A 15,614-nucleotide genomic window follows, 5' to 3' on the forward strand; every position below is an offset into this window, starting at 1 on the left:
ACAAAGTACAATTACGTCATAAAATTTGTCACGAGTGCAGTTGAGTCTTAAAACTTTGACAAAGTATCATCAAGTAAAAAAACCTGTCAAATTTGTCTAATTAAGTCATTCTGTTGATTGAATTTTTTGAAATTTTTAGGATTTGATTGCACTTTTATAATAAGTTTTAAAACTTTTAAAACTAGGACTAGGGGTGAGCATGGTCCGGGTTGGTCCGGGCCACTCCCTAACCCTAGGACCAACCCGTACAGTGTCGGTCCTCAATTTTTAGGACCGAGGACCGACCCTAGTGAGCCTGGGACCAAGGACCGGACCGACCCAATGGGTTCGGTCCGGTTCCAGGGTCAACCCGGGACCGATCGATAATTTTTTTTGTCTTATTTTTTATATTCCCTAAAAAAGCAAACCTACAAATAAAAATTACACATCTATCGATAATGCAACATTGTACAACTAAACTATAAATACCAATACATATTTAGCAAATTTAAGATGACACAATAATAGAAATTTCGTACCTGCTAACCGCTCATCGAAATATGGGACAATATGGAATGTTCTTGTAATCATCTATCTCTAATATTCATAACACCATATGCAAAAGCGTTTTCCTGCATTTGATCATGTAGAGTCCATTTAACCAAAAAATGAGCTTCACACCACTTGACTAGCAAATTACCGTAGCAACTGCAGTACTACTCTACTCTTCAAAAACTTCTATCATTTGACACAAATTGAAAAGCAAAGTGCAGCTGAAATTCATTAGTAAAATATAATTAAACCATAAAAAGTTCAAAATACTTAATATAAACCATGAATATATAACTTCACATCTTGTTAATTCACTTGAACTTCTAAACACCTTAAAACAAAACAAACGACACTTAATTAATACTCAACAAAAGTTTTAAATTGAAATTACTATTAGTGCTATTGATAGAACATCTCAATATAATATAATATAACATACATTTTACTTAGGTTTGAATATATAAAATAATTATAAATAATATAATATAATATAATATAATATAATATAATATACAAGGTTGGTCCAGGGTTTGACCGACCCAAAACTCTTAGGACTGAGGACCAACCCGCACAGTGTTGGTTCTGGAATTTCAGGACCAAGGACCGACCCAGTCCCCTTAGGAACCGGACCAGGACCAGCAGGGTTGGGCCAGTCTAGGGTCGGTCTAGGGTCGACCCTAGACTGCTGCTCACCCCTAACTAGGACAATAATACATTACTTTTTTGTACATTGATGCGTCAACGGAAGTCAATTCGAAATTTGGCAGTTGGTCAATCAAAATGCATATCTATTCTGGGGTTTCCTTCATTATGAACACTTCAAAGAAGACACCATGTCAATCAGTGGCTGATATGCTCCATTGCCCTGAATTTTCTGAATCTATCAGATTTCTTGTTCATTCGTGCATTTTTTATTTATTAGCTCAAAAAATTGAAGTATTTATAAACTCGACCGAATATGATATTACATTACTTACTGATCTAAGACTCGAATAATTTTTTGTACTTTGATGCATGCGATCGAGAGACAATCTGACGGGCACTACCATTTCTAAGTAAGGTCTTGAAACAAATCTTTCCTAATTGATTGATGGTTAAATGAGTGGATACGTAGGGGCAAGGTTTATTTTCATCAGTCTCACCAATAATGCAACACTTGAAATGTGTTATCATGAGTATTCATACAGCATTTTATTTGATTTTCTCTACAAATAAACAGTTTTAACTTAATGCTAAGTCGTAATTTACAAGGTCATCAATTATAAGGCTATTGTGATTTTGCCTTTATTTCCTTTTTGTGTACTTATAATTTACATTTTAACTTACAAGTATATCTAAAAAAATTTAGACTGAATTTTGAAATAGGCAAGAGAAACATGCATCATAGCAACTAAAAATAAAAGTCTTAAATCCACTATATGGTACTAATTCAGTTATAAACATTTTAATTTAATCAATTTAGCTATAAACATTTCGATGATTTACCAATGTAGTTATTTGGACTAAATTTGAGTGGAAAGTGCAAGCGCTAATGTGAATAATTTTTGCGATTCTTTCCTCTTTCCTTTTCTTTTGTCCCCTTTTTTCTTTTTCTTTTTTTAATTCCCTCTACCAGTTTGCAGCTTTGGTGGTTGTGACATCCCCAGCACGTCACAGCTGTCATAGTTATCTAATTCTTTCCTCTTTTTAAGCATGTGGATAGTTTTTAGACCAATAATAACTCAAAACATAAGACACTTAAAAAATGCACATGGAGATATAAACCAGGCTAATATATTTCATTTCTTTATCTATCTACATTAGGTGACATGGTTAGTATACTAGGGATTTCAAAAACTGGTCATCTTGAACTTCATAAATGTACACCCATGGTACCATCCCAACCCTGAGACCGCCTATACATGTCTAGCCACCTATCCTCCAATATTGGTATGCCCAAAAGTCATTGCCCGGATTCCAAAAATGCTGCTTCACCTTCTTGCCCCTGCTTAGTCGATCGTACTACCACCATTGTCGTCTCCATCACCACCTAGATGGGGGATCGATCCTACCACCTATCCTCCTACGCGTGTGTAGACTGCTAGGAAAACATAAGTACTAGGCTTGTTGAAGCTCCTATATCAATGGATAGTGTCGCTATGCATCAGATGACAGTGACGTCCGAGAAATCCGGATCCACGAACTCAAAAAAATCCCAAAGGAGGTCCACCAATATCCCAAAACTGATGGAGGTAGAGGCTGGAAGGATTGGCATGTTTACTACCGATCTGAAAAGGATAATCAACAACCAGTGAGTCTTAACCCAACAAGCAGAAAGTCCACTGGTCTATATTACATAAACCAATCGCTCTATTGCCAAGGAAAGCCTCTATGTAAAGCATAGGGAATAATTTTCAAATCTACTTGCCTAAGAACCTTTTTCAAAGGCAACACAGCAAATCAATAAGAGAAGTAGCTTTTCCAAACATGTAATCAATAACCCAAACGGAATTTAAAAGTACTGAGACTATATTCAATATGAATGCATGCTGCCACCATCTTCCCAGGAACCCCATTATCTCTAGGGTATCTCGGACCCATTCGGCATCAAGAGGACATCCGAGGAAACCAGGTATCCAAAGGAACCCAATTATTCCTCCAAGCATCCCTATTACAACTCAGGGTATTGTCATCCCGAATTCCGACTGCATTCCCAAGTCACATATTCACACCATAATGGAGCAATTCCATAATTCAATTTAAAATGCCATTAACCTTATTGCTGTCAAGGCAACTCAAGTGTAGAACCAACAAATATTCATTCGCTTATAAACCACTAGACTAATATAACTCAATTTTACACAATATCGGACAAGTTGCAAGAAGAACTACATTCCAATTCCCCAAACTTGCCCTATAATGGCGTTCCATATGCCTTTGGAAATTGAAACGTTGTCTAGGTAAATGGTTTTTCAAAAATTATGAAATTTCAACATAAGATAGACAAGACCCAAAGGAACATTTTCCGTGAAGGAATCAAAGTCTAATTCAGCTTATATGATACTATATAATTTTTTGAAACTGGACTGAAGCAGTAGTCTAGCCAATAACAGTACCAAAAATGACATCATTTCGCCAACTAAACAATTTTGAAAATTTCTAGAAATTTTATGTGGTAGTTCAAGATGTTTCAAGGATATTTAGAACTAGATAGATCTAAATATAAAAAAGAAGAAGAAGATTTTTTTTGTTGGACCCCCCGAACCTTCGACCAATGAGGTGATGACACATGCATGTGTCACATTCTTCACCAGATAATCCCAAGCGCCACTCACAAGTGTCACGGGTATGGGAGGATTCACGGACCGTGACACATGCGTGCATATAAACTTCTAAAGAGTGGGTTTCAAACCTGGGTGGCACTATAAGCTAATGGATTCCTCATCCTTATATGGAATGATTTGTTTACTTATCATCTGGAATAATCCATTGTCATACATACTTGATTTACTTACAATTTTGATTATCTCCTTTCCTTTATGTTTCAGGAGCATTCACCAGTTTAAATTTGCAACTTTATGCTTTGATAGTCCTTTGATTTTCTTGACATTGTATTACTTTTAGCTCAGATTTACGAACGAACACTGAGAATCTTCAGAAGAATAGTGTAACTAGTCTTAGGACATTGGTCAACCTTGGTTCTGAGGTATACATGCAGGCGGAGGTGTAAGTCCTCTCTCTCTCTAATTATTCCCTGGAACCTTCGAATATTCTACCTCGTAATGCTGGTAGGAGACAAGTCTTGGGCTATGCCATCTTGTCTCGCTATTTAGTGAAGTTACTGCTTGACAAGCAGCGACATATTCATACTCGATATGCTTGTTCTTTTCTGTTTATGTTAATGATGGTCAGTTATGTGAATAGAGGGTGCTTGTGCAAGCTGTGCTGAGGCTTCAATTATGTTAAAGTTAGTACCAGGACACTAAACTTGTTTAGCTTTAGTTCTCATGTAATTGTATAACTTGTTATGTGAAAATAGGCGATGTAGAGTCTGTTCCTCTGATGCTGGTTCCATTTTTCTGGTTTGTGGTGGCTTTTGAGGTTTAATTCAGTAATGCCACTCATTTGCGGGCCAGATACGCAACACATTTTTGTAGATGTTGGACCAGGATGTGTTCGATCAACGGCAGAAATTTAAAGCAGATTTAGCAGCTTCAATGTGTGTTTACCAACGGAGAGGCTTCCGCCTCCAGCGAACCGGTTAAGCTGGATATGCCTCGTGAGATAACAACCGTACGGCGGAAGGCTGGTAGCTAGCATGCAGATTCGCACGGTAATTCAGTCAGATGACTAGCTAGTGTAGGGCAAAGAGAAGAGTAATTCCTAAGTATTAAGCTTCAGTCTCAAACTAAATGCCTCCGGTTATATAATGAGAATGAGACGAAATAGTGGATTAGGACAACAGAATGAGCATTCGAGCAAATCAACACCTATCCATGCCTAAGAATATTGATAGAGTCGTAGAGGCGAGAAACCGAACATCGTTTGGCGCGTGTGCTCGAGAGAAAGAGAGAGTACGGAAACAATCATGGAAGGCTGCACACATAACATATCAGTTGTTAGAAACTCACCCGTCTTATCCATTCTGAAGGGATCCTAGTTTGTTCTTCTTGAAAATACTCCTGTAAAGACGTTCTGCTTCCCCAGCATATGTAACCAAACAAAAGCGTACTCATAATTCTCCAACGACAATCCTCAATGACCCTTTTGATCTATATCTGCAACCTGTAAGTTACTCATGACCTATTAAACACCATACTGCATTTTCAGCCCTCCAATGAATGATGCCTTACCGACCAAAAAAGATGAATGATGCTTTGTTCCGAAGAAAGCCAAAGAACACTGCAGTTTTGTATGTCCAAACAACTTGAACATGTGCTGAGAATTAATTCCACAACATCTGAACAGCAGCAAAAATGAGTCCAAATAGCATCCCTCCCCACCCTACTTAGAAAGTGGCGACATAATACAACGCGACAACGATGTTTTCACTCGGTACACAGGCGTGACTTATCTCACCGCAATAAAGACAAGGCACATCTCCATCTATCAAATTGCAATACCTTTATTACGCGTCATTAAGTGATTACACCGAATCCGATCAGATTCTAACTGACGTAAACTGTATAGTTGCTCGTACAACATACATGCCTCTGATTTTACAAACAAAATTCAACACCTAGAGGCCACACACATGGGCGATGTCGAGCTACATTACACTGCTATGAAACAGAGTTGCAAAGGAAAGCAATCTCACAACTACCCGAGTCAATGACCGAGCGCGCCATCGCACCATCGCGAATTGATCAAGCATGCGCGACATAAACCACGTGAGGGACCTTCTCTTCATCGAAGGGCAGACTAACGTACTCCCTCGCGAACTCCTCGGCGATCTTCATGGCCAGCTCTCCGTGCAGAGCCTTGCAGTACATGTACAGCACCACGGTCGCGGCCAGGCTGAGCTGCATCAGCATCGTGAGCAGGCTGAGCTGCATCAACGTCGTGAGGCAGCTCGACGTCCACCCGATCTGGGCCACGAAAGACCGGCGCCTCCATTCGTTCCCATCGATTACCGATTCCGAAGTCCACAGAGTACCAATACACAACAAAAGCCCCCACAGAAGTCCGAAGTACAGCGTCAGCGACAGCGCCACGCCTCTCATCCCCTTCACCAGATAAGCGCTCCGCCGCAGCGGAGCGAACCCGTAGCTCGATTCGACCACCACGACCACGTTCGCCAGACCCCACTGCACTTGCAGATACGCCAGCACCAGCACCAGGGCCACCGCGATCGCCGCAGCTAATCCGAGAAAGTAAGGCGAGGAATAGCTGATTTCGTGTCCGATAGCGAGTTCGGCCCCTTTGAGGATCAAGAACCCTAAGATTCCGGAACCGATCACGATCGAGGAGGTGATGGCTTGGGTGCAGATGAGCGTGGCCAAGAGCGGGAAGAAGGACGTCCCGATGGACTTGATCGCCGACGGGAGCTTGACCGGCCGGCCGTAGAACACCTGGACGACGCTGTAGGTGATGGAGCACGTGGCGCAGATGAACAGGAGCGTGAGGAAGCAGCTGTACCCCACGCTGACGAGCACGCTCCTCGGGTCGACGCTGCTTTGGTGGTGTTCGGCCGGTTGATTGAGGAGGGGGGAGCGCCGGAGGAGGGCCTGGACGTGATACGGGTCCGAGAAGGAGGAGAAGGAGCTGAGGAGGAGGCGGTGGAGAATGGGGTAGGCGGCGACGCAGAGGGAGAGGGGGAGGAGGAAGAGCACGTAGAGGACGAGGAAGTGGCGGGAGTGGGCTTTGAGCATGCGCCGCGATTCGGATAACACGGTCCGGAAGTCAGCCGCCCGCGGCGGCGGTTGCGACGGTGGCGGCGGCGAAAGTGGTGGTGGTGTCGCCGTTGCCATGGCCGAGAGCTGCAGCTGGCGTCGTCGTGGATGATTCAGAGTCTCAGACGGATACGGATAAGGTAGATGGATGGAGAACGCTATTTATATAAATAATTAAGCAAGTAAAATAACTAAATAAATAAATAAAACATTTCTCTTTTTTAACTCTTTTTCTTACAAGGTAAGCATGGGCCATGTATACGAACGGTGGAGAGTTCAGGAAAAATTGTTTTTTATTTTCAGTGGATGGATTGGACTGGCAATGTAACACACAATAATGCTTATAAAGGGTTTGAACTCTTCCTATGATGACGTAATTTGATTTGGAAGACTCAAAAAGGCATGTTCAATATTGCTAGTTTTGAAAATAAATAGGCTCCTCTAAAAGAAGGATGGATGAATTTTCGACGAATTTTTAATAGGTCGTGTTTTAAAGCATACAGATATATTTAGAAAAAATCTTAAATAAGAATCTAAAGTACTATCATTTTCTCAAAAGAGGACCTGAAGTGAAATTTGTCTCAAAGAAAGACCAAAAGTGGTCATTTAGTCTCAAAGAATGATCTCACTTGCCGACCGATGAATAAATGCATCTCCGATGTATATTTCAATGGCCTAATTAGGGTATTTTAGTCCTTTTTTTTTTTCCATTTTTGATTTCCCTATTCATCGTCTTTTTCGTCCCCTGTTCACTTCTTCTTGGCCAGATCAAGAACACTGAACTTGGGGAAAGGCTGGCGATCGCTAGCTGTTGGTAAGGGCCGGCGAGGGCTCAACGCCCATCACCGGCAGTGAGCGAGGGCTAGACGCCCATTGCTGGCAGCGGGTGAGGGCCATCGAGCCCTTGCTGGCCATGGGGGAGGGGGGCCATCCAAATCAAGGCCCTACAAGGAGGTCCTCGAGGGCAAAAGGTGTAGCCGGAGAAGTCGTCGATCGGGGAGTTCAATTGTGTTCCAACTTTTCTATCTTGGATTCTACAAACAACAATTATGGCCCCTTTTCCATTACATGCTTCCCATGCGTCCAGACCACGGGGAGCGTTTTGACCGTTCATTTTGGCAAGCATATGTATCTGCAAACAAAATTTTTGCAGACAAGGTTATGGAAATCATAAGTCCTGACGATGACTATGTTTGGGTTCATGATTATCACCTTATGATCCTACCCACATTTCTAAGAAAGGGATTTCATTGAGTCAAACTCGGATTCTTCCTCCACAGTCCTTTTCCTTCATCAGAAATATACAGAAACTTGCCTGTCCGGGATGAGATTTTGAGGGGTTGTTGAACTGTGACCTTATAGGTTTCCATATGTTTGATTACGCGCGCCATTTCCTTTCATGCTATGGTAGAATGCTGGGCCTGGATTATGAATCTAAGCGAGGGTATATTGGACTGGAGTATTTTGGTCGGACAGTGTATATCAAAATTTTGCCTGTAGGCGTTCACATGGGCCGGCTTGAATCTGTCCTTAATCTTCCTGCTACATCCACCAAAGTCAAGGAAATTCAAGAACAGTTCGAGGGGATGAAAGTGATTCTTGGTGTTGATGACATGGATATCTTTAAAGGCATCAGTCTAAAACTACTAGCTTTGGAGCAGCTCTTGCAGCAGCATTTGCAATTACGTGGCAAAATAGTCTTGGTTCAAATTGTGAATCCAGCCAGAGGTTCAGGCAAAGATGTCGAAGAAGCAAAAAAGGAGACATATTTAACTGCCAAAAGGATTAATGAAGCTTATGGTGCTGCCGGTTATGAGCCTGTGGTTTTAGTCGACCGTCGCATTCCACGTTATGAGAAGAATGCCTATTATGCAGTAGCAAAATGCTGCATCGTGAATGCCGTGAGAGATGGGATGAATTTAGTTCCTTACAAGTATATTGTTTGCAGGCAGGGAACTCCAAGCATGGATGAAGCACTGGGCATAATGAAGAATGCTCCCCGCACGTGCATGCTTGTCGTTTCCGAGTTCATTGGTTGCTCGCCTTCTCTTAGTGGAGCAATTAAGGTCAACCCTTGGGACGTTGATGCTATGGCTGATGCTTTAAGTTTAGCAATAAACAGGAGCAGTTCTAAGAAGCAATTAAGACACGAGAAACATTACAAATATGTTAGTACTCAAAATGTGGCATATTGGGCACGCAGCTTCACACATGATCTGGAGAGAGCATGCTGAGATCATTACAAGAAGCGGTGCTGGGCATTTGGTTTGGGATTGCGATTCAGAGTTCTCTCTCTTTCTCCCAGCTTTAGGAGGTTATCAATTGATCACGCAGTCTCTTCTTATAGAAAGACAAAGAGAAGAGCTATATTTCTGGATGATGATGGCACTGTTGTTCCTGAAACTTCTATCAGTAAAATGTCAAAGCCCGAAGTCCTTTCTGTTTTGAACACTCTCTGTAATGATCCAATGAACACTGTATTTATTATCAGTGGGAGGGGGAGAAAATCATTAAGTGAGTGGCTTTCTTGGAGAAAATCATTAAGTGAGTGGCTTTCTTCGTGCAAGATGCGTGGAATAGCCGCTGAGCATGGGTATTTTATAAGGTATGCGGAAAACAGAATCTCATGTATTTCTTGTTATAAATATAGTTTCCCCATCATTAGGGTTTTGGCTCCTTTTCTCCTGCAGGTGGAACAGTGCAGCTGAGTGGGAAACCAGTTCATTGTCTGCTGATCTTGATTGGAAGAATATCGTGGAACCTATAATGAAATCATACACAGAGGCAACTGATGGCTCGAGCATAGAGTACAAGGAGAGCGCTTTGGTGTGGCACCATCAGGATGCAAACCCTGATTTTGGATCATGCCAAGCCAAGGAGTTGTTGGCTCATCTAGAGAGCTTCATCTCTGGACCTTCTTTTTCTATGACTCCAGAAATTTTCGCTTGCACGGTGGGGTAGAAGCCAAGCAAGGCAAAAAAAAATAATAATAATAAAGAACAAGACAACTGAAAAAAGAGAGAGACAAAAATACCCCTGATTAAGCTACCGGAATATGCAGCGGAGATGCATCTATTCACCGGCCGTCTAGTGAGGTCCTTCTTTGAGACTAAATGACCACTTTGGATCCTTATTTGAGACAGACTTCATTCCATGTCATCTTTTGAGAAAATGAAGGCATTTGAGGTCTTTATTTGAGATTTTCTCATATATTTATGGTTATAATATTGGTATGGGTGCCTCTGCTATGAAATTGATTGAGCTAGGTTTGAAAATCAATATTCTCTTCTAGAAGAAGGATAAATGCATTTTCAAGGAATTTTTAAAAGGCTGTGTTTTAAAGGAGACAGATATATTTATGGTTACAATATTGGTATGAAATTGATTAAATAAGTGGTTGGACTTATTTGATCGCGGTGGATTCAAAATGTTGAAAACTCAATTGCACATTTTCAAAGACGTAGGTAGGTTGTTTGTGATTGCCTAGACCTTTTTATCGGATACAATAAGGTTGGACCGAATAAAAATGAAATTTCTAATGTCTTATATAATGTTTGGAAAATACAACGTTACCCAAAATGAATTGAATGACAACCTTCTGAGTGCATGTTACATATTGTCATTGGCAAATCCTACCTCGCTCTTGTTACCGTTCTCTTTCTCCACCTCCACCTCCACCTTCTCTTCGATCATGTTGGATTGAATGCTAACCGTCTAGATCTCCAAGCTCTTACGGATGTCCAAGCTGCCTGGGTATCATTGTTGTGCAAGATGTCTAGCAACCACTAGTCCCTCCTCCATTTTCATTTTCGACCCGCAATCTTCAACAACGCTAGCGTAGCTGCCACCCTTACCCTCGTGGCCGATGTCAAGTTCGGATGAAGCTGTTGCAGATGAAGGTGTGGCTACTCATGTGGCTGAGGTCAAGTCAAGCTCCTATGTGATCAAGGTCCGATCGAGCTTTGTTGAGTCAAGCTCAGCCATGGAGGAGCTCTAGATGTGGCCATGGTGTTCGTCCTAGGTTGAGATTGACTCGAGCTTGTAACAGTGATGAGCCTCATCGGTGGCAATGACGATGGAGCTAGGTGGACGACTATGGGTGGAAGGAGCTGTGGTTGACATTCATGAGTGAGTTGAAGGGACAAAGAAGAGAAATGAACGCGAGACATGTTTTATTCGCATTTATATCACGTCCACATGAGACTATTTTATCCCTCCTATATTTACCTTATTTTGTCTTGAACAGAAATCAAGCATATGATATGATAGTATTAATTATGTCTTGACTTTTTATCTTGGCCAGTGAATGTAATTTTAGGCTCTATTTGTTTTGTGGAAAATAATATTTTCTTCATTTTCTAGCGTTTGGTTTACTTAGAAAAATTAGTCAATGGAAAAATGTTTTCCCAATGAAAGGAATATTTATGCTAAAATTCAGGAAAATGATTTTATTTTTGAAAAAAAAAATGAAGATATTTATCAAAATATGATTAAATATCAGCACTTGAACTCAAATCTTCGCGCTTGGACACGGGAACCTAACGTTAGTTCCTGGTGCTTAGGCTAAAGTATCACCCTTTGATGCCCACACCGGGGTCTATCGAGGTCGGGCCCAAGGCCCTCATGCTCGTGCCCAATGCTTTGACACTTGAGCCCGAGTCATAAAGGCAATGTTGGGGTCCTTAAAGCTCTAGTCCCTTGCACTAACACCCGGCTCCAAAAGGCCATGTGCAAATTCTGGCACTCAAGCTCGGGCCCTTTGTTAATAAAATGTTCATTTTTTTATAAATTATATTTTTTTTAAAATCGAATTTATAATTATTTTTAGCCTTTCCTTTTCTTTCCTTCTCTTTTCATTCTTCTTCGGTTGGTCGCCTTGGCTGGTGAGGTGGAGCCTCACTGGTCTTGGGGGAGCTCGTCCTTCGCTTGTGGCTAGTCACTGTAGCCAGCTGAGCAAGAGGGAAAAAGAAAAGGAAAAAAAATTAGAAAGTTCGAACATTTTGGTAATCTTCCCTAGGTTTTTTCATTCCAAATGGCGAAAGATATTTTCTAATTCATTTTTGTTGACACTTAAATTTCGATTATCCATTTAATTGTTCATTACATAAAAATATTAGGGATCAACCTCAAACCCCAAAATTATATATAGGCACGTAATATAGGCACACATGATTACGTTGGAATCAATGGACTGGTGCAGGTAGGTTTTGAGCCTAAATGAATTGGACGAAGCCCGTTGAAATACAAACTCGGCCTACCTGGCCCATTATCCTCTAAGTGGCTGAAAATTGGGAGTAGTAAATGCGTATTTCCGAGATAATTATGAGAGGGTCTACACTGTCATGCCCTGCAATTCTGTTCCAAGGGGCTAAAACCCCATTCAAGAAACGGGAAGTGATCTTTGGACAGCAAGGGCATTGAAGTCTCTCTCCCCCTCTCTCTTTTCGCGCTCTTTCTCCTCTCAGCATTCGGCAGAAACAAACCAACGAAGCACCTCGCAGCTGCTCTGCGCACCGATTCGCTCCTTCGGTAATCTCTCTCCCGATCGATCGATCGATCGATGTCGAAGGACGAGGGTTAGACTCGCGCTAGGTAGGATAGGAGCCGACATGTTTTCGGGACGCTATTGGGGCTGACTGTTTTCTGTTTTCGCGAGCGCCTCTTGTTGGAGGAAGGGATTGGGATTAGTTTGAATTGTAGGTTTTCTGTTTACCTCCTCTCGGCCCAAGAGTGTGATCAACGATGATTTGGCGTGCTGCACGCTTCCCTCGAGCACTATAGAACGCCTGCATTCCTCCTTTTTCCGTGATCAAAGTATGTTTCGGATTTCGATTATGACATTGGAGCTGTGGAAGCTTTTGGCTCGAATGAGAGTGTTGTGGCGGTCGATGTGTGGATGCGAGGTTGGCTGATGCCTCTTTGAAACGTCTGCCGATTTCGTTTGGTTGGGGAGCTCGAGAGAGGAAAGTGGTGAACTGGGGTTCTAATATTCGAACACGGTTTATTCGTTCGGAGCAACTTTATGAGGCACACGAGGTTCCTGAATATCGCGGTGGATTGTCCCAGGACTAAACCTGGGTGAATCAATAGCCTTCTTAGGTTTTGATGTGCATGTTTTCCGAGGATGAAATTTGTGAGTGAATTTCAAAGGAAGAGTAATGACGGTCGGGTCTTAGATTTTCGGTGAGTACCAAAAAAGATGAATGATGCTTTGTTCCGAAGAAAGCCAAAGAACGCTGCAGTTTTGTACGTCCAAACAACTTGAACATGTGCTGAGAATCAATTCCACAACATCTGAACAGCAGCAAAAATGAGTCCAAATAGCATCGCTCCCCACCCTACTTAGAAAGTGGTGACACGATACAATGCGGCGATGTTTTCACTCGGTACACGGGTGACTTATCTCACTGCAAGAAAGAAAAGGCACATCTCCATCTATCAAATTGCAATACCTTTATTACGCGTCATTAAGTGATTACACCGAATTCGATCAGATTCTAACTGATGTAAACTGTATAGTTGCTTGTACAGTATACATGCCTTTGATCGTACAAACAAAATTCAACACGTAGAGGCCACACACATGGGCGATGTCGAGCTACACTTCATTGCTATCAATTAGAGTTGCAAAGCAAAGCAATCTCACAACTACCTGAGTCAATGACCGAGAGCACCGTCGCACCATCACGGATCGATCAAGCGTGCGCGACATAAGACCTTCTCGTCATCGAAGGGCAGACTAACGTACTCCCTCGCGAACTCCTCGGCGATCTCAATGGCCAGCTCTCCGTGCAGAGCCTTGCAGTACATGTACAGCACCACGGTCGCGGCCAGGCTGAGCTGCATCAGCACCGTGAGGCAGCTCGACGTCGACACGATCTGGGCCACGAAGTACCAGCGCCTCCATTCGTTCCCATCGATTACCGATTCCGAAGTCGACAGAGTACCAATACACACCACAAACCCCGACAGAACTCCGAAGAACAGCGTCAGCGACAGCGCCACGCCTCTCATCCCCTTCACCAGATAAGCGCTCCGCCGCAGCGGAGCGAACCCGTAGCTCAATTCGGCCACCACGACCACGTTCACCAGACCCCACTGCACTTGCAGATACGCCAGCATCAGCACCAGGGCCACCGCGATCGCCGCAGCTAATCCGAGAAAGTAAGGCGAGGAATAGCTGATTTCGTGTCCGATAGCGAGTTCGGCCCCTTTGAGGATCAAGAACCCTAAGATTCCGGAACCGATCACGATCGAGGAGGTGATGGCTTGGGTGCAGATGAGCGTGGCCAAGAGCGGGAAGAAGGACGTCCCGATGGACTTGATCGCCGCCGGGAGCTTGACCGGCCGGCCGTAGAACCCCTGCACGACGCTGTAGGTGATGGAGCACGTGGCGCAGATGGACAGGAGCGTGAGGAAGCAGCTGTACCCCACGCTGACGAGGACGCTGCTCGCGTCGACGCTGCTTTGGTGGTGTTCGGCCGGTTGATTGAGGAGGGGGGAGCGGCGGAGGAGGGCCTGGGCGTGATACAGGTCGGAGGAGGAGGAGGAGGAGAAGGAGCTGAGGAGGAGGCGGTGGAGAGTGGGGTAGGCGGCGACGCAGAAGGAGAGGGGGAGGAGGAAGAGCACGGAGAGGGCGAGGAAGTGGCGGGAGTGGGCTTTGAGTATGCGCTGCGATTCCGATAACACGGTCCAGAAGTCAGCCGGCGGCGGCGGAGGAGGCGGTGAAGGTGGTGGTGTCGCCGTCGCCATGGCCGAGAGCTGCAGCTGGCGTCGCCGTGGATGACGATTCAGACGGATAGAGAATGTAGATCGCTATTTATAGAAATAATTAAGCAAGTAAAATAAATAAATAAATAAATAAAGCATTTCTCTTTTTAACTATTTTTCTTACGAGGTAAGCATGGGCCAAGTCCATGAACGGTGGAGAGTTCAGGAAAAATTGTTTTTTAATTTTCGGTGGATGGATTGGACTGGCAACACAATAATGCTTATAAAGGGTTTGAACTCTTCCTATGATGACTTAATTTGACTTGAAAAAGTCATCGTAAGGTATGTTCAACATTGGTAGGTTTGAAAATAAATAGGCTCTTCTAGAGGAAGGATGGGTGAATTTTCGACGAAGTTTCAATAGGTTGTTGTTTAAAGCAGACAAATATATTGGTGGTTATAATATTAGTACCGATACCTCTGTTATGAAATTATTAAAGCTCGGTTTGAAAATCAATATTCTCTTTTCGAAAAAGGATGGATGCATTTTCAAGGAATAGATTGTGTTTTAAAACAAACAAATAAATTTATGGTTATAATATTGGTATGAAATTGATTAAATAAGTGACTAGACTTATTTGATTGTAGTGGAATCAAAATGTTCAAAACTTAACTACACCTTTTTCAAAGATGTAGGTAGATTGTTTGTGATTGTCTAGACCTTTTTATTGGATATGATAAGATCGCATTGAATAAAAATAAAATTTCTAATGTCTTATATAATGTTTGAAAGTTATAGCGATATCCAAAATGAATTGAACGACAATTCTTTGATTGCATGTTACGTATTGTCATTGGCAAATCCTACCTCACTCTCGTTACCGTTCTCTTTCTCCACCTCCACGTCCACCTCCTCTTCGGTCATGCTGGATTGAATGTCGACTGTCTAGATCTCCAAGCTATTGCAGAAGTCCAAGCTGCCTGGGCATCATTTTTGTGCAA

The 15,614-nt window shown here is 42.7% G+C and overlaps 2 protein-coding genes and 1 pseudogene across 2 annotated transcripts; 1 reads left to right on the forward strand and 2 right to left on the reverse strand.

Annotated features, from left to right (window-relative positions):
• Nucleotides 1-5,615: 5,615 nt before the first annotated feature.
• Nucleotides 5,616-7,048, reverse strand: LOC104453922. The gene has a single exon (XM_010068577.3). The coding sequence runs from the start codon at nt 6,978-6,980 to the stop codon at nt 5,877-5,879; it is 1,104 nt and encodes a 367-aa protein (XP_010066879.1). The 5' UTR covers nt 6,981-7,048; the 3' UTR covers nt 5,616-5,876.
• A 501-nt stretch (nt 7,049-7,549) lies between these two features.
• LOC104455745 lies at nt 7,550-9,863 on the forward strand (annotated as a pseudogene).
• Nucleotides 9,864-13,586: 3,723 nt separating this feature from the next.
• Nucleotides 13,587-14,654, reverse strand: LOC104453921. The gene has a single exon (XM_010068576.3). It carries the CDS (start codon nt 14,652-14,654, stop codon nt 13,587-13,589), a length of 1,068 nt encoding a protein of 355 aa, XP_010066878.2.
• Between the last annotated feature and the right edge of the window lie 960 nt (nt 14,655-15,614).

The sequence above is a fragment of the Eucalyptus grandis genome, chromosome 7 (genome assembly GCF_016545825.1).
Source record: "Eucalyptus grandis isolate ANBG69807.140 chromosome 7, ASM1654582v1, whole genome shotgun sequence".
Taxonomy (NCBI): Eukaryota; Viridiplantae; Streptophyta; class Magnoliopsida; order Myrtales; family Myrtaceae; genus Eucalyptus; species Eucalyptus grandis.